The following is an 18,882-nucleotide window of genomic DNA, read 5'->3' as shown; positions in this document are numbered from 1 at the left end:
ATATATATATATATATATATATATATATATATATATATATATATATATATATATATATATTAGGGTATTCGTCGACATGTATCAAATGTTCGACACTAATTACTCTTTTGTCACCTTCATTGAATACAATGATTTTTTCTTTTTATCATTAATGATGAAAGCTAGAGCAACGTATATTACGAATGACAGCGAACTAAGAACTCCGCCTTGCGATACGCCTTTATAGGAATGTTTGGGTATATTGATATCAAGTTCAGAAAACAGTAATCTATGATACGTTAAAAAATTAATGAATTTTAAAACCTTATTTGAGCATCCGTAATTGGCTAGTTTTGTAACTAGTATTTGGCTGTGAACATTGTTAAAAGCTTCACTAATATCAAGGAATATCGCAAGTACATGTTCCTTATTTTTGAAAGCATTTTCGATTTCAAGTTTAAGAGCAGTAAGTTTATCCATACTAAACATTCCTTTTCTAAAACCTGACTAGCTCTTGGGCAGAATATTTTCATTTTCTACCCCTCACCTTAGTCTATGTGAAATCATAAGTTAGAAGAATTTCCATATGCATGATGTCAAAGCTAATGGTCACAAACCGTTACCGATTGGTTTATCTACAAAGTATATATATTAAAACGGTGGTGGGGCTTGCCCTTAAATCCACCCGTAAGATCCACCGATAATAGACAGGTATGCTCCGACTAGGTCAGTATAATTGTCAATCGACCTAGTGTCGATTGACCCGCGGAGGCGGTCGGGGTTTAACCCGTCGATTGAATTAGAGGTGAAGGATATGCAACGTAAATAAAGAGCTACGTTATAGTAAAACGTTGGTAGATTTATTGTGTCAGCGACAATCCTTATACAATGTGCGACCTTCTCGCAGAGGTGCAATCAGGAGTTTCCGCCGAAACTCTGCGCCGCAATATAATTGATACCGCGTGAGAGAGAGAGAATGAGTCGTACCGTACTTACGAGCTTGCGAGTTTCGTCGACGGGAGGCTATCCTCCGGATCACCCTCACACGTGGATCAGACGGTTTTACTTCGTGCCGTCGGCTGGTCAACGAAGGGCTCCGTTGCTACGCGGCTGCAGGCCTGCTGGTCGAATCACGGAGGTGGTGAGACGTCGTCGCCTCGAGCGCAATATTCGGATACCGATGTGAACACGTCGAGCGTAGCGAGACGAAAAGCCGCGATGTCCATTCGCGCGTTCGCAGGAGGTCTTCGCTATCGTGTTTCGGCAATCTTCGGTGATTGTCGGCTAATCGCTGTACTGTCTCTCTCTCTCTCTCTCTTTCGTCGTGACGTATAATCGTGTGTGTGTGTGTCCTCACACTTGCGTTGGCTCTCGGCGCTCGCGATGTATGTAACTTGCAGTGTTACAATATGTATGTAGTTATTTGTCTGGATATACATTATTTTTATAACATTCATATTATATATCTAGCAATAAGAGGCGATATTTAATAGAGAGATAGTGTAAAACTTTATAGTTGATCCCGTCAATGCCTGAAGCAGACTTATCGACCCTCGAGTTTAAGGCTGTATTAAATTCTACAAAACTGAAGGGTTCGTCAAGAACAGAAGCTATGAGTTTCTGATATTCAATAAAATCCTCAATTTTACCTGAATATTCCCATTTTTTATAACCGCTCTATCTTAGCCGTTCCACTTTTTCAATCATTATCCCACCAAGCTACAGGATTTCTATGGTGCTTTTTATTATATTTTCCTTTTTTTGACGTACTTTTCGTAACAGCATCATGAATAGTTTTAATAAAAAGCTCACATTTTCTATTATAGATAAATTTTCATATTCCAGGCTGAAAAAAGCTTGATGATATTGATCAAGTAAGTTATTTATTTGTCCCTAATTCGTGCGTTTTGATTGAATTTTCAAAGAAAGTTTGTGATGTTAAATTTTTTCCGCGTTATACGAGTAGATGATAAGTATAGGAAAGTGATCTGAGCTGCGTGTATCATCAGTGACTTCAACGTTTAGCAAATGAGATATATTGACCGTTAAGAATGCTAAATCTATATTAGATTTGGTCTCATTGCTTAGATTTACGTGTGTATATGTATTGGTATTGTACAGCAACAAGTCAAAATTTTTGGATTGTTCGTACAATTTTGCCCCATTTACATCAGTTAAAATAACGTATTTGTAGTTTTGTAGGCGAGAAGCGAATATTATTTTTGCTCATTTTGTGAGTTATCATTGCAGACTATCGTTTATTTATCTTCGGTTTGACTTTCGTCGGAGATTAATGGTTCTTCAATATCCATGTCGTCTTTTTCTATAGTAGCTCGATTGATGGTTCGTCTTTTAATATTTGAGTATAAATTTGTTAGCATAATTCTCAGTCCATTTAGATTACTGACATACTTAAACGCGATCTGTGGTAACTCTTTATATTCTTTCCCATAGGTATCAATAAGAAAGTTACCTAGTTATGTGAGAGTCAATGGGTATGTTGCCTTAGTGTCATCTTCGAAATTGATAGCAGCTGTGTCAATTATCGATTGTAGGTTTGGAGGAGGTAGTTTGCAGTTTGCCGTTTTCACCTTCTTCTTTTGCTTGTTTTTAGTCTGCGTAGAATTAGATTCTAAAATGCTATTGATATTACTGGTGTTTATAGTGGATGATGAAACAGTTGAAAGTGCTCTTTTAGGTGTAAGTGGTTTATTGAATAAATGTTGTCCATTGAACACGTGAGTAGTTTTGTACAGAGAGTCGTTACACACATCTTTTTTGTATTATTAGTCCGAGTCACCTGAGGCTCGAGAGAATCGTCTTCGTAATTTTCAAAGCTAGACTGTACTTGTGTACTATTGGTCTCTTATGCAATTTCAATATTTTCGTGCGAGTTGTTGTACGTCTTATACCATCTGGCAGTGTGTCCTTCTTGTTTACAATTACAACATAAAATCTTATCTGTAGTATTATATATGAGATATGTCATGTATTAAATTTTTGTAATTGATTGTAATTTCGACAGGCAACTTGCTGACGTCATCTGGATCAATAAGCAATTGTCTTCGAAAACTCAAAATATGCGTAAACCCTAGTTCAGCGAATCCAAGCTTAATGCTATTTATATTTGATTTCGGTATAATACCTTTAGTCTTCAAGATTAATACGATTTCATCGTGGGGAATACTAGGATGTACGCTGGAAAAGATTACGCGTCTTAATTTCAAGACATAAGGTCTCAGTTTTAGTTCGTGATTTTTGTATGTGATTGTGTTGCTATTTTCATTTGCTAAAGTTTCTACTAACTTTTCTTCGTTTATATAGCAGCAGAATCTATTCTGTGAAATTTTCGAAGCAGCGGGTATTTGCCGGGGAGGTTTTAGAAGCTATGGCACGTAGATAGTCTTTGATTTTAAGACCATCTACTATGTCAATAATTATCGCTTGTTCTTTCTTGGGTAACGTACTGTCACTGAGTACTCTCGAAAAAGTTGGACTTGTATTTATTTTGTTTCGATTTTCAGTTACGTTTGTGCCATTTTCACTAAGGGGTTTACACTTTTTGGGCTTTGGTTTGCACTTGAACTTTAACTTTTCAGCTCTTACTTATCTTCTTCACTCTTACGTTCACTTTGTTGTTGCAGAGGCAACCTCCTAAAGTTGAACCTCCTCGTGAAATTATACCAATACTTATGAGACGGAAAGTTTTTCGTCCACAGTCTCCAAAGTACGATATATATATATATATATATGTATGTAATTACGATCCGGTAAGCCGCGGTTAAAGAAAGAAGCAAGGGCTTTTCTTATTTATTGAACAATTCGAGGGATAATTCTCCACCATTGAATATTCAAATATTGAATGGTTCAATATTCCTATCTAATTATCATGGCGAATAAAATAAAATATAAAAAAGTAATGACTTGTCGAATGAAGTCATTTTATTCGTGACCTTGTGATTTATTTATTGTTATTACAAATGTAATTTGATAGGAAATAGTTAGCGTTTAAAAATAAATGGATATTTATTTTCTGAGGAATACAACATTATACGATTTATAAAGAATATTTCTCCTTTTTTATCACCATTTAATATTTCACATTTTAATAAATTTTTACATAGTTCTAAAATCAAGAATCTAGTACTATTACATAAATCTTCATTAATAGTAAGATTTCGGATTAGTATACAAATGCAATTTTAATTTGTAAGGAGGAAGAGACGAGAAAGAAAGTGCATTCAATTCTTCAATTGATATAACATCTTCAAAACCTTCATTCTCACAGTTTTCTATACTATTAATACTTGTGTAAATTTTTTCTGTTGTTTCATCCAGTAAATTAACAACTTTTCCATTTATTTCATTAACGTGCGAATGTTTCGTATAAATAAAATAGCAAAACTAATTGGTTTTCTATATTGTTTGTTGCGTAATATATAATAATAATATATATAAATGTTATGTACTATGTCTTCTGCGTTACTAATTACTCTAATACAATTTTGAGGAAAATGTTGTAAATTCAAGTTATCTTGATTGTCATTTAATATTCCATAACCAACGTTTAAAAAAAATTTCAAAAATTCAATTTACTTTTGTAAAAATTCTTCACATAAAGCTCGCATATTTTGGGATAAAGAAAATTTAATATTTTCCCATTGTAAACAACGATTTATAGATCAACAGTTTCACTACGCGTACTATTTACTTTCACAGGAAGTAACTGGTTGTAATCTCCTAAAACAGTTATTTTCCCATCAAATAATTTATCATTGTTAATTACGTTACACACAGTTTATCTATCACTTCAATAGCATATCTTGGAGCCATAGGTACTTCATCCCAAATAAAAACATCTATTTCTTTCAAATTAGCAACTTCTTCTGATTCTTATTTTATGTTCGATGATGAATCTGGTAAAAAAGGTACAGGTAACTGAAAAACTTTATATACTATTTTACCTTAAGGTAATAATGTAGCTGCTATTCCGGTAAGTGCCATAGTATATACTTTTATATTGTTTTCCTTGAAAAGATACCAAAGATATTCATATAACAAGATTTTACCAGATCCACTAGGACCATCTATAAAGAAACAGTTACTCTGTTCTGAATTTTCATCATAATTATTATTTAAAATAATATTAAAAATGGTGTCTGCTATTTCTTTTTGTTTTTCGCTTCATTTCAGATATCGTTCACGACCAACAGTCAAATGAATTCCTGGAATTTCATAATTCGGTAAAATTTCGTTTGTTCAATTACTACGTAATAGTAATGAAAAGAGAAATTTTGTTAATAATCTCACCTGGAAATGAAGGCTTGTACTCTGTACTTAAATTAGATTAGGGTTAGGGGTGTGTGCGTAATATAAGCAAAAATCCAACTCAGAGATTAAGTGAAAATCTTACTTTAATTAAGAAAAGAAACAAGACCTAACATATGTACTTATCCGGCATAAAAAACCCCAGTCCTAAGTGGGGGAAAAGCCATCTAAGTACAAAATTGAACATTTGACAAATAACTAAAAACGGTAATTACAGACTTGTTATCTGAAGGCTCGCTGAGCCTGTACAAGGCACGTACGTTGAATGGCTACTCGACTTAAAAATAGGCGTTCGCTTACCAGATCATTGTTTACACACGCAGATAACCAGGAAGTCCCACCACACACACACACACACACACACACACACACACACACACACACACACAAACACCTCGGTACACCGCAACCCCGACCTTTTGGGCACACGATACTGCGATGACCTGTTATGCCGATCTGATGGGCTTAAAGAGTTGTGGCAGCACCTAGAATCGTGAAGACGTCCTCTTCTAACGTAGTTAGCCCTTTTGTCGGTTCGCCGGCAATCACGAAAACACCTAGCGCAACTTCTCACACTGCACTCGTGCACACACAAACACGCACAGTTCAATTGCCGTTTTACACAATGTCGTTGGCTGTCACTAAACGCGGTATCACACACGGCTCGCGACTCTGCGAGATTGAGAGAGAAGTGTCACTGCTGATTTCCCTGATGGAACTGACTGTCATCACCTATTTTCCTTTACAAGAAGATTTTTCCCCATTTCTGAGGCCCTTGCAAAACTCATTAGAGGATTCCCCTTTTTGGTGAGAACTAAAATGGCCCCGTGGTCCGCGTTGACTACCTGCGCTCGTCCAACGCGTGTCCTTATCTCATGGCATCACCGACATGTATCTTTTACTCTTCGGGTATCTCAGGGCTGGGATCAAACATGAGGCGCACAAATGTGCAGCGATAGTTGTACGCAAACACAGACAGATGTAGCAAAGACGGTCCGAGCATGCACCGTAATTTAAGAACCTATTACAGCACAACTATCTCTCTCTCTTTCTCTCTCTCTCTCTCTCTCTCTCTCTCTCTCTCTCAGTAAAGAAAAAATTTCCACAGCGCAAACGGCGCAAATATCGTTAACATTTTGCAATAAATTTAGAAATTGCGGAAATTCATCAAGACTTTTACCTTCAATTTGAATTAAAATTCGTATATCTATAAGTGCTTTGGTATGACTTTCGTGTGTATTGAATTAACAACTATAATCTTCAGACATCACATCCTTAAAATTTGTCCAGTTTTATTGGATCAAGAGGATTACAATGAATTGAAATTTATACAAATAAGCGTTGAAGGGGTTTTGGCATCATAAATACAACAACTTCTCTCATTGCATTTGTCCACTCATTTGTCTACTCATTATCACTTTCAATAAAACCATATGCTAAACAAACTTAAGAGAAAGATTCATGTAATTCTCCGTTCACTGTTCTTAAAATTTTAAAGCTTGTAGCAGGTTTTACTCAAAGCAATAAAATTCTCAAATGAAATAATTCAAATTGACTTGGATTAACTGTGTACATACGTCCAATGCACGGAATATCGATTTTTCTTTCAATCTACCTTCTTACTTTTATTCATCAACTTGAGTTTGCTTAAAAACTTATTTTTTTGGAATTTTTGACTAATAATATTGTTGCACATTAGGATCTCGCATATTCAAATCAAAATAATCCATCAACATTGATGTTTGCGAATCAATTGCATTATATATCTCATGAATATGAGTAGATTTTGTGCAAATTGTTATGTTTTGAAAATTTGATGCACAGGTAAACGAATAATAACATAACTTTTATCATGCATTGGTCGAAACAAAATCCCCCAAATGGATTCTGCTGGTCCTCCATATCGTGCATTTAAATATTGAATAATTTCATCATGCATAATAACAAGGTCATTGAATTAGTTACAATTACAGATGCTGCATCATGTTCTTTGTAAAAATATTTATGTAAATATTTAACGGATTTAATACTTGAACAAACTTCTACGTTAAAATATGACAATTAAGCTTCAAAGATAACACTGGAGCATAAGGCACTACATGACGATTATCTACTTCATAATCATTAGGACGTAAACATGTTTTTCCAGTATCTTTTCGGTGTTAAGAAACGCAACCGTTTTTATCAATTATTGTTTCTTCTTAAAATTGTTTAGGATATTTTTTCGAAGATTTTCCATCAATAATACACCAATCTCCACAAGGACCGTGTATCATATTAATCATTACAATTAACGCGGTTTTCCCTTTTTGGCTTACAACAATTTTTTCCCTTGAAAAAAATCCGTGGACTATCCTCGCAGTTCTCACTCGATTATACTCTTCTGCTTCAACACATAAGAATTCTCCGCCGTACTAGACTCTCCACCAATAACATCGCGCTTACGCTCTCTCGACCAACGATATTTAATGTTTACGAATATGGCGGCGCTCTAAGGGCTGGTTCCCTTTTTATGGATTTTATTGACTGATTGTAATTATGTTAGGTAATGAGAAAATAATGAAACCTACATTTTCTAAACGACCTAATCTTAAAATAATACGATAAAAGTAATCTTAATGCACTCCAATTAGAATTATTTATAGGATATAATTTATTGAATATTACTACTGTACAGTTTAATTTTGGATAAACGTCATCAAAAATGAAGAGAATGATAAATCATATTTCATATGGAATTTTATGAATTGATTTTGATGCATTTGGTATTATTAATACATTTTTAAAAAATTTGAACTTTAATTTATCAATGTAAACAAATTCTCCAAATGGTCACAGAGGAATAATTGAAACAGTTGCAAAACAGTTACATTAAAATAATATATTTGTTGATATCTTACGAAAAACTTGATATCATAAAACAATATGTTAAAAAATAAATAGAACTGAATTGTTATGTGTAGCTGACGGTTCTGTTTATTTGAAAAATAAAAAAAATTCATTTTGTATGATACCTATATTACCTATATATAGCTAAAAATCTAAAAACGTGTTACTACATTAGATATGAAATTATTACCATCGGCAAATATCAATGTGATTGAATTAGTTATTAATGAATATCGATGTACTCATATGGTTAGCATTTTAAAACATGGAATTGTTTTATGTATGTATAGTATATTTTAGAATTCTGTTATTTCGCTTATAATAATTTTAATTTGATCCAAGCATGTAACTATTTATTACTGATTGCAAGGGAGAGATAAGCGCTCGCGGCGCGCTTGACCATACTACAGTCATTTATAAAAAAGACCATATCAAAGTGAAAATGGTTTATTCATAATCTACTTGGCTGAAAGATAATCGTGTAATTAGCTGTTACATTGTTGTGTGTAAGTATATACGAGGTGTGATCAAAAAGTAAGGTGAATTTTGAAATTTAGCGGGCTACGTCCGTTCGATCTTCGACTTTTTTATTTGGTTATGTCGGTACACTCGTCTAGAACATACGTTCCAAATTTCAGCTTTGTAGTATGTTTGGTTTGTTTGTGAGAGGCAGCAAGGTTAGAAGTGTTTTGCGTGCTCCACGATTTGCTGCTGTCTAAAAATATGGATCAAAGAGTTTGCATTAAATTTTGTGTGAAAAATGGAATCAAATGTGCCAAAACACTTGAAATGCTGAAAGTGGTATACGGTGAGTCTACTTTAAGCCAAAAAAATGTTTACAAGTGGTATAAACTCTTCCAAGAAGGCCGAGAAGACACCGACGACGAACCTCGTTCTGGACGCCCCAGCACATCAACAACTGATGAGAATGTTGAAGAAGTGAAGAAAATAGTGTTGGGAAATCGTCGATTTACCATTAGAGAAATTGCTGATGATATTGGCATCTCATTTGGTTCGTGCCAATCAATTTTGACGAGTGTTTTAGACATGAGACGTGTGTCAGCGAAGTTTGTTCCGAAATTGCTCAATTTCGACCAAAAGAAACGTCGCATGAGCATCGCCCAAGAGCTACTGAATGACGTCAACGATGATCCAGATTTACTCAACAGGGTTATAACAGGTGACGAAACATGGGTATATAGTTATGACGTCGAAACTAAGACTCAATCGTCCCAGTGGAGGCATTCTGGATCACCAAGACCAAAAAAAGCACGCCAAGTTCGATCAAATGTAAAGGTTTTGCTTACAGTTTTCTTTGACTGCAGGGGCGTGGTACATCATGAGTTCTTGCCACAGGGTAGAACAGTAAATAAGGAATATTACCTGCAAGTTATGCGCAATTTGCGCGAAGCAATCCGCCAGAAACGTCCGAATTTGTGGAAAAATAAAAATTGGCTTTTGCACCATGATAACGCCCCTGCTCACACATCGTTGCTTGTGCGCGAATTTTTGGCTAAAACCAACACAGTAACGATGCCACAGGCACCGTATTCCCCAGATCTGGCCCCCTGTGACTTCTTCTTGTTCCCAAAACTGAAGAGGCCCATGAAAGGACGGCGTTTTGCCACGATTGAGGAGATAAACACGGCATCGAAGGATAAACTAAACAAGATCACAAAAAATGATTTTTTGAAATGCTTTGAGGATTGGAAAAAGCGTTGGCACAAGTGCATTATATCCGAGGGGGATTACTTTGAAGGAGATAAAATAAAAATTGATGAATAAATAAATATTTTTTGAGAAAAATAAAAATTCATCTTACTTTTTGATCACACCTCGTATATGTATAAATATCAATATACTTTTCATATATTTACTATAAACTGTGTGATTTAAGTATTAACAGTTGAAAATAAAATTTTAAGTTATTTTTATGTAAGATTACAAAGAGAACAATACACATATCATCCACGTATAAAATTCACTTATAAAATTGAGCTAGGAATTTAGAGCGCAACCATATCGGATCTTAGGGACGACCGTACTGAGTAGGTCTTCTTTCATAAATGAATGTATACATTTACAACAAATGCGTGTACAAGGACATAGCTCCTTGAAAACGAAAATTCCAGGCTGGCAATGTCTCGATGCAGGAACTAGACGTAAATGTAATGTGAACTCACATAAGCTTAGAAGGAAGCTTTTTGAATCATCGAGTTTCTTGTTTTTGAAGGATTTGAAGCAAAAAATTCTTGAGGAAATCGTAGGGTTTCTCCATAAAGCATCTCTGCAGAGGTAGCTTTAATATCTTCTTTGAAAATAGAACGGATTTCAAGAAGCAAGAGAGGTAATCGGTGTCTGACTGAGCCATGATTGCAGCTTTTAAATGGCGATGTAAGCGTTCAATTAGAACGTTCGGAGCTGGATGCCAGCTGGTCTAATTGAGTTTAATTCCACAGAGTTTTGGGAAATTTTTAAAAAAGTGAGGAGTGAATTGTATTTCATAATCTGAAGTTATAGTTCGAGGAAAATGACGATATTCGATGATGATATTGGATTATTTGAATGATGATATTCGAATTAGAAGCAGCACCCCATAGTTGAACGCCAGTCTACGTTTAGTAAATATATGTTCTTTCCGTGTAAGTCTTCGGCCTAGGTGAATATCTAAATATTTTACTTGCTTTGTGGAATATATTTATCGTTTAATTTAATAGGAGGACAAATATCTTTTTGAAGTGTGAATGTCGTATGTATTGATTTGCTTTCATTTACTATTATTCTCCAGGAGTTAAACCAATTTTGAAAGTGATTTTTTATGCAATTTTGTAATGTTTTTGTTTGCTATTGTTTCCTCTGGCTGTACTGTTGAAATTACTGTAACATTTGCATACGCTGCTGTCAAGATATTAATAGACTTTGGAATAGGTCCGAGGTATATAACAGATATAGTGTTGGATCTAGAACACTACCATGCGATACTCTTACTTTTATTAACTAACGTTTTGATACGTTTTTATTTATTTTAACTTGATAGGCTATATTATATAGATATAACTGTAACAGTTCTTAGTGGGGGGTGAGGAAAAAATCTTTTGAGCTTGTGCAGTAGCCCTTTATGTCAAATCGTGTCAAAAGCCTAAGAAACATCTAGAAATATACAGATACTATTTTAATTTTTTGCTCAATCGTGGAATGGTTACACCTGAAACCGAATTGATGGTCAGGGATAGGTTTTCTATTTAGTATCAATGGGTTAATTCTAGCTAAGATTAGTTTTTCAAAGATTTTAGAAAGTGCTGATAAAAGGCTAATCGGTCTATATGAAGTTACTAGTTCTAGTTCTTTATTAGGTTTAGGTATTAAAATAATTTCTGCTACTTTCCACTGGGAAATAATATAGTAGAGACGGAAGCATGCATTGAAAAAGTTAGGTATCTTACTGCAATTGAGAGTACCATTTTGAGCATTTTCTTGTGACATTATCAGAACCAGGAGCTTTTCTATTCTTAATATTATTAATAATTTGAAATACTTATTTTATTTTAATCGATTTAATTAGTGTACTGTCTTGGATGTCACAGTCTTCTAGTAAGATTTCTTCTTTTCTTCGGTGATTAATCTTTGGTGAGGCTGTATTAAGATGATTTACGAACGTTTCAGCATTTTTCTCGTCTGGTCTTGCCTAGTAATCATCAGGTTTTCTAATAGGTGGTATAAATGTAGTTGGTTGTTTTTGCATATTAGTACTGATAGTTGGTCTTTCAAGTCGTTTAGTAGCTTCCCATAATGAGTAATCTGTAGCTTCTGTCGGACTCAGTGATCTGAGATAATTCTACGTTTGTGTGTTCTTTTCTTCATATAACATTTTCTTTAGATTTTTCGATGCTTTATTTACTTTAATTTTGCCTTGACTCGATCTATTTATTTTAATCTAGTTATTTTAGTGAATGTAATTTGCTGCGTTTTATTTCTATTTATTGTAGTAGAGCATTTGTTAATAGTTTCAGTTAGACTTACGTTGAGTGACTTGATACTGTTTTCTACATTATTAGCTGTTTTAAGAGGAACGTTACATGTTATGCCTTTCTCTATGTAAACAGCATATTTTTTCTAGTAGACCGTTATAGTTTACTTTATTCAATACTTGGTAGTTTAGAGTAATTAGTACCGATGAATGATTTGATGATAAATCTAAACATGATGACACTTTAAAATAATTTTTGTTTATACCTTTTACTATAGCAAAATCAATCAAATCCCCGGAAGCTTGTTTATATCTGTAGGCCAGTATGTTGGTTCTTCAGTGGACATCGTAATATAGTTATTTTTTTGTAGTATGTCATAGAATACTCTACCTGTGTATGTCGGAGTTGATGATCTTGATCCTCACCACGGATGTTTCGCATTATAATCACCTCATACTATAAAGCGATTTCCAAGTGTGTTAAAAAAAATCAGTCTAATTTTCTTTTGTTTTGTTGGGAGGACAGTAAACAGTTGATATTGTTATCCTTGATGATGACACTTGTTGCTTGTAAGTAGATTTCACTAATATAAGTATGGATATTGTGGTTTATTTTTGTTTTGATTATAATCGCAGTACCTGTGAGCTTTATTAAGCGGATGATCAGTTTTATGTACAGTGTAATTTGGTATATTAAGATAGTTTCTACTTGTAAAGTATGTTTCTGATATCAACGTGATGTCTACATTTTCATAGATTAAAAATGCTTTTAATTCAAGATACCTTTGTATAAGACCGTTTGCATTACAGATAGCGAGTCTTAGACTGCTTATTATGTCATTTTGTTTACTAGTACAATTAAAAAATTTAACTTAGTATCCATTATTTGCATCAATTGCTCCGTTATATGTTCAAGTTTATTATTCGCGTTTACTTTGTTGGTATATTTACTTAGCTCTGCTTGAACAACTGTTTGTTTTGATATTTCGATCTCACTCTGATCGTTTTGTTTTGATTACCTGTGCATATATTATGTTTGGTTAGCATTTAAATTTGAATTAGGATTTTGATGAAATTGAATACTGTATGATTTAGTGTTTTTTCTCGTAGTCTAAGAAATAGTTTTTGCTGTAATTGCTTACGAACTGGGTATCCTTTATAGTTTGCGGTGTAATTTTCGTTGCAATTTGCACATGTTACGACTTTTATTTTTTGGTTAATTAGACATTCTTTAGTTTGGCGTTGTTCAGCATATTTTACACACACTGCACTTTTATAATAATAGATTTTGTATGCCTATATTCTTGGCAGTTTTGACATTGAGGAATTTCTCTTTTAACGTCCAGTGGCTTGAATATGGTTACCGTGTTTAATAATCTGTTTTCTTTATGAATTTCTTGGCTTTTATAATCATGTTCAATTTCAACTGTGAAAAGCGGCAATGGTAGTTTTGTGATGCGATGCCTTATGTTATAAATACTTATTACTTTATATCCATATTCGTCTACGGCTATTTTTAATTCATCTATAACAACTGACGGGTGTATGCTTAATATAACTTTGAAACCTTTTTCTTCTTTGCGCTGGTAAGTGTAAAATTACGTGTTTTTTTTTCTTTTAATACAGTAATAATTGGCAAATATTATTCTGACGTTGTCGGTTGAATTTTAATTTTGTTTGATACTATCACTTTTAAGGTGTTATTTTCTTCAAACGTCTTGATATTCTCTACAATGTAAACGAAAATGGAGGGGATTTGCTTTTTAATTATTTGCTTCGCTGTTTTCTTTTTCATTATGATTTTCTTTATTTTCTTTATTTTTTTGAAGAGTTTCATATTTGTTGCTTGTGTTAGTTAGCCAATAATCTGATAATTCTGCTTGTCGTTTTTTGTTTTGAGTTTGATTTTCTGGGCTGTATCTTTGTTTTTTGCCGCTTACAATTTTCCAGTTTTCGTTGTTTTATTAGGAGTGGTCTTGTCATTTCCTGACTCAGGGGCCATTTCGGCCGTTGTTTTCTTTTTTTGGAGTTTATTAAATTAAATTTTGAATGTAATTGTCACTTCAGTGATTGTTTAATATTTTAGTTTTTCGGATAAAGCATAGTATTGGTACATCTGCACACTTCATTGATCAAACGCTGATTGTGTATAAAAAATTAAAAACAAAATTGTTTAATTTGATACGGTTTCTTTGCTATCTATGACAATAGTGAGCTATTGGTTTAACGAAAACGTAAAACGTTTAAGGTAGCAGCATATCTATTTTTAATGAAGAGCACCTAGGCCGTCCGACAGATATGTGAAGAAATCGCTAAATAGGTTCATAACATAATTATTGTCGAACAAAAATACGCAATATAGCAGACGCTATAGACGTATCATATAGAATGACAATCAACATTTTTTATGATAAATTAATAATGAGCAAATTGTAGCCTCAATGAGTACCAGGATTGTTTTCAGTCGACAATACGCAGAATAAACGGAAAAGATTATCAATTTTAAAAAAGATCAAAACAGTTCCATCGGCTGGAAAGGTCGTGACTATGGTTTTTCAGAATTTAAAGGTAATACTCCTCATTGAGTTTCCAGAGGACAGCACGATTATGAGAAATTATTAAAGTTCTTTATTTGACTAGTTCTAGTAAAAGAGCTGAAAGAGTTACGGCCTACGTACCAGCTCCCTCATCCGGATTCGTTATGGACAAATTTTAACTCTGCTATGAATTACTATCGTATATACCGTACTCATCTAATCTGAGTTCCTATCACATTTGACTTTTTCCCAACATGAAAACGTGGCTCGAGAGGAAATAGTTCAGCTCAAACAAGGTTCGGATAGACACTTATTTTTATAAATTTGGTAAATTATATGTTTTAAAGGATTTATTAAAATGGCCAAAATGTTGAGAAAAATACATTGTCCAAAAAAGACATTATATTGAAAAATAATAAAGTAATGATTCTGAAAAATACTTGCGGTTTTTTTCAGAGCTACTCAACAAGAAAAGATTTTAATTGTAATTTGTTTTACGTATTATAGAAAGTGTGATGTTACACATCCAATATCTTAAACTACCGTGGCTGGATAAGATAGATATCTTAACGTGCCACTGATAAGACACAAGGATAGGCAAATGGAGTGTAATTTTTTTCGTATAAAGCGGACAAATATAATTATGTCCTAGTAATTTTTGGATTCTACTATTTCACATGATGATCAAGAATTTCAATATGAACTAATAAAATCATAGAATTGTTAAAAAATTACTACGTAATTGTTAAATAATTTTACTATCTATCAATTCCTTAATCATGAACATACCTAGATTGTCTTCTGGGTGTTAATGGCGAACCATGACTTATTTGTCCTAAATTAAAATTACTGTTGCCATTGATCCGGCAAGTATCAATGCGTTTCTTTGGTGGATCTTCTTGTTGATTAAGCGTACCTCTTGCAGCATTCTTCATTATTTCTAGTTCATCTTCACAAGCCGGTCTTTTACGTTTTCTTTCAAGAAGTAGAAAATAAATTACTTTTTCTGTATTGTGGCTGAAATAACAAGCAAAGATTTAATTAGTTATAAATAAAAGAAAAATAGTATAATACGATGTTTATGGCCTGAACATTTACTGCACGACTGTACCATGGGCCACTCCAATTACAAGTATCGCATTAACAATCTTTGATTTAGGTAAAAGCAAGGAAAGCCTATTTTTGAGAAAAGGTAATTACAATTTTAACGCAAGTGTAAGAGTCAAATGCAGAAATGACAAAAGAAAAAGTAATTTAAACGTAGTATGACTTCAGGAAATTAGTAAAAAGTATCATATTATAAGATTTGCAATCAAGAAAAGTTTATAAGAGAAACGGTTTTGCAGACATCAAGAGAGAGAAAGAGAACTAATGGCAAACCGAAGACGTACAATATCAACGGGTACGTAATCACATTGCATGGTGACCTTTAGACATTCGGCCCTACAGTCGTTGTAAGAACAATATGACTAATGCTATTTAAAAAAAAAAAAAAACCAACTTCAAAATTAAACAGTAATATTAGAAATGCATTTACGTGGTGTGAAATTCATTACTATTTTTACAATAAGCACCATTGTACACTGCAAAAAAATTGTTTATATAGCACTGACTAAAACTAATGAAAACTTGTTTACATGTAATCAGATATCATTGTCCCCACCACTGGAATATGTAAACTTTTACATGTAAAATCATCTTCATATAAAATTCTAATTTTAATTGACAAATTTTATAAATTTATTGACTTTAATATCATTATAAAACTATAAATATAAATATTTATTCCTTCAAGTAATTAATATATTTGATTACAAATCGTTATTTAAAATTTGCGATATTTTTTCCCTGGAAACACAAGGCAAGTAGATTAGTTAGATTTTGTTTTAATTTAATGCAGTTGGTGCTCGCTCGCAATAATTCAGCACACGTACTCATAATGGCAGACATGTTATGTAAACTGGATACCCGCTTATCGATTTAATCATTATTAAAATACTCAGTAATTTTTGTAAGAACCACAAATTCATCCAGATTATCTAATAAATTTTCATTTTTTCGACGTTTTTTAAACTATTTAGCTTGAAAAACGTATATATTCAAGTACATAAATATACACTCACATAGGATTACATTCTTAATTTATGATTCTTAAATCCTCTTTTGTGCATGGAAATAACATATTCTATAACCAATATAGTTAATATACAGTGATGTTATAAGAATTTTAAATTTATGAACTTTTGCACGCTCTAATCACAAGGGTCGAGAGTAGAGTGTGCGACATTAATAAGAAACATAACAATCTATGTCTCTTTCAAAATTTTTATAATATGTCCAACTCTTTCTATATCACACAGTGTAGTTCTTTTACACGTATTGGGATCAAAACTTCAGATTACCAACTTTGATTTAGTAAAAAAGTATAAGTATATTTGATACAATTTGAGAAAGTTATTTCTCATTAATAATATTTATCATGACCCTATTTGATTTACTTTTCAGCCTATCTTTCCGTCGTAAGTTCGATCTCGTCTAAGGAAAGCATCTGGTCAGTTTCGTATGATCATTAATCATCATCATGCAGACTGTATTAAACAAGGTGTCAAATAAGTAACGGAACAAGGCTGTAGCTTTTTAGGTACAGATTATTAGACCAAGGTCAAGGTCATTCCTTTAGTAACTTTCAACGCGGAATCCGATGGTGACCTTGGATTTGACCTTGAGATTGACCTTCAAGGTTATTTCAAGGTCAACTTTGTTTTTTTAAATGGGAACCTCTATTTTTGACAACGGCAATCGAAAGAGCGGAAAATTTTACGTCCAAAACGGTATTTTTAAATTTTTTTTCATGGCCTTGAGAAGGTCGATTTAAGGTCAAATGCTTGAAAAACTGCCTAAAAGCGTTTTTTTTATTTTTAAGATATCGAAAAATGACCTCTACAAAATTTGTTCAGAACAGAGTGGGCCACCCAATGCACCAAAAACCTTTGACCTTTAACCTCATTTTGAAGGTCATTTCAAGGTCGAAGAGTTTTTTGTAATGGAAACCCCTATTTTTGACCCCGGATTCGCATATAGCGCGAAATCAGAAAGAAACATTCAAAACGCAGTGAGTGGAAAAAACTTATCCGGCAAAAAAACTGTACCTATGTCTCTGCTTGCTCCTCATTTAAAACAACTTGACTTTCGGTGTGGATAACCCGTTACTTTATTATTCAAACAATCAAAGGTCAAAGATAAGGTCACTGCAACATGCTCTCAGTAAAATTTAATAAATTTAGCCCGAAACATTTTGTAAATGTTTCGCGAATAATATTGGATCTAAATTTCACATGACCTTAGCGATGAACGTCGTGGATCAATCGAAACTCAACATAATACCTTATCCAAACGTCGGATTTCGCGCTATATGCGAATCCGGGGTCAAAAATAGGGGTTTCCATTACAAAAAACACTTCGACCTTGAAATGACCTTCAAAATGAGGTTAAAGGTCAAAGGTTTTTGGTGCATTGGGTGGCCCACTCTGTTCTGAACAAATTTTGTAGAGGTCATTTTTCGATATCTTAAAAATAAAAAAAACGCTTTTAGGCAGTTTTTCAAGCATTTGACTTTAAATCGACCTTCTCAAGGCCATGAAAAAAAATTTAAAAATACCGTTTTGGACGTAAAATTTTCCGCTCTTTCGATTGCCGTTGTCAAAAATAGGGGTTCCCATTTAAAAAAACAAAGTTGACCTTGAAATAACCTTGAAGGTCAATCTCAAGGTCAAATCCAAGGTCACCATCGGATTCCGCGTTGAAAGTTACTAAAGGAATGACCTTGACCTTGGTCTAATAATCTGTATCTAAAAAGCTACAGCCTTGTTCCGTTACTTATTTGACACCTTGAAGATAAGAAATACAATGTAATAGCCGTCGGTATTTAACTACCATTCATGATACTATTGTTTCTATATCCTCAAGGTTTTAAGAAAAACCTACCCTTATTGCACATAATGACGTCATAAAGTGACATTACAAAAAGACTTTATTTTGTCCAAAATTTTGACCGATTTGAAACAAAACGACATTTTTTTCTTACTTATAATAAAGTCTTTTGATACAATGACATTATTTGAAAAATGTCAGAATTTATTTATTCATAAAATAAATTGTTTTTATATCTTATTACAATGTTAA

The 18,882-nt window shown here is 33.3% G+C and overlaps 1 protein-coding gene across 5 annotated transcripts in view; it reads right to left on the bottom strand.

The window, feature by feature from the left end:
- LOC131673846 (serine/threonine-protein kinase BRSK2) overlaps window positions 1–18,882 on the bottom strand; it is a 175,079-nt gene that overhangs the window by 91,155 nt on the left and 65,042 nt on the right. For all 5 annotated transcript variants that reach the window (XM_058953953.1, XM_058953316.1, XM_058953822.1 and 2 more), the window contains one exon: window positions 15,490–15,717. In XM_058953953.1, the coding sequence (XP_058809936.1) occupies window positions 15,490–15,717 (228 nt within the window). The remainder of the gene's footprint in view (window positions 1–15,489; window positions 15,718–18,882) is intronic.

Source organism: Phymastichus coffea, unplaced genomic scaffold (assembly GCF_024137745.1).
Source record: "Phymastichus coffea isolate CEN01 unplaced genomic scaffold, Cenicafe_Pcof_1.1 PCOF00001, whole genome shotgun sequence".
In the NCBI taxonomy this organism is placed as follows: Eukaryota; Metazoa; Arthropoda; class Insecta; order Hymenoptera; family Eulophidae; genus Phymastichus; species Phymastichus coffea.
The sequence above is the reverse complement of the archived record's forward strand: the minus strand, read 5'-3'. Positions and strand labels throughout refer to the sequence as shown.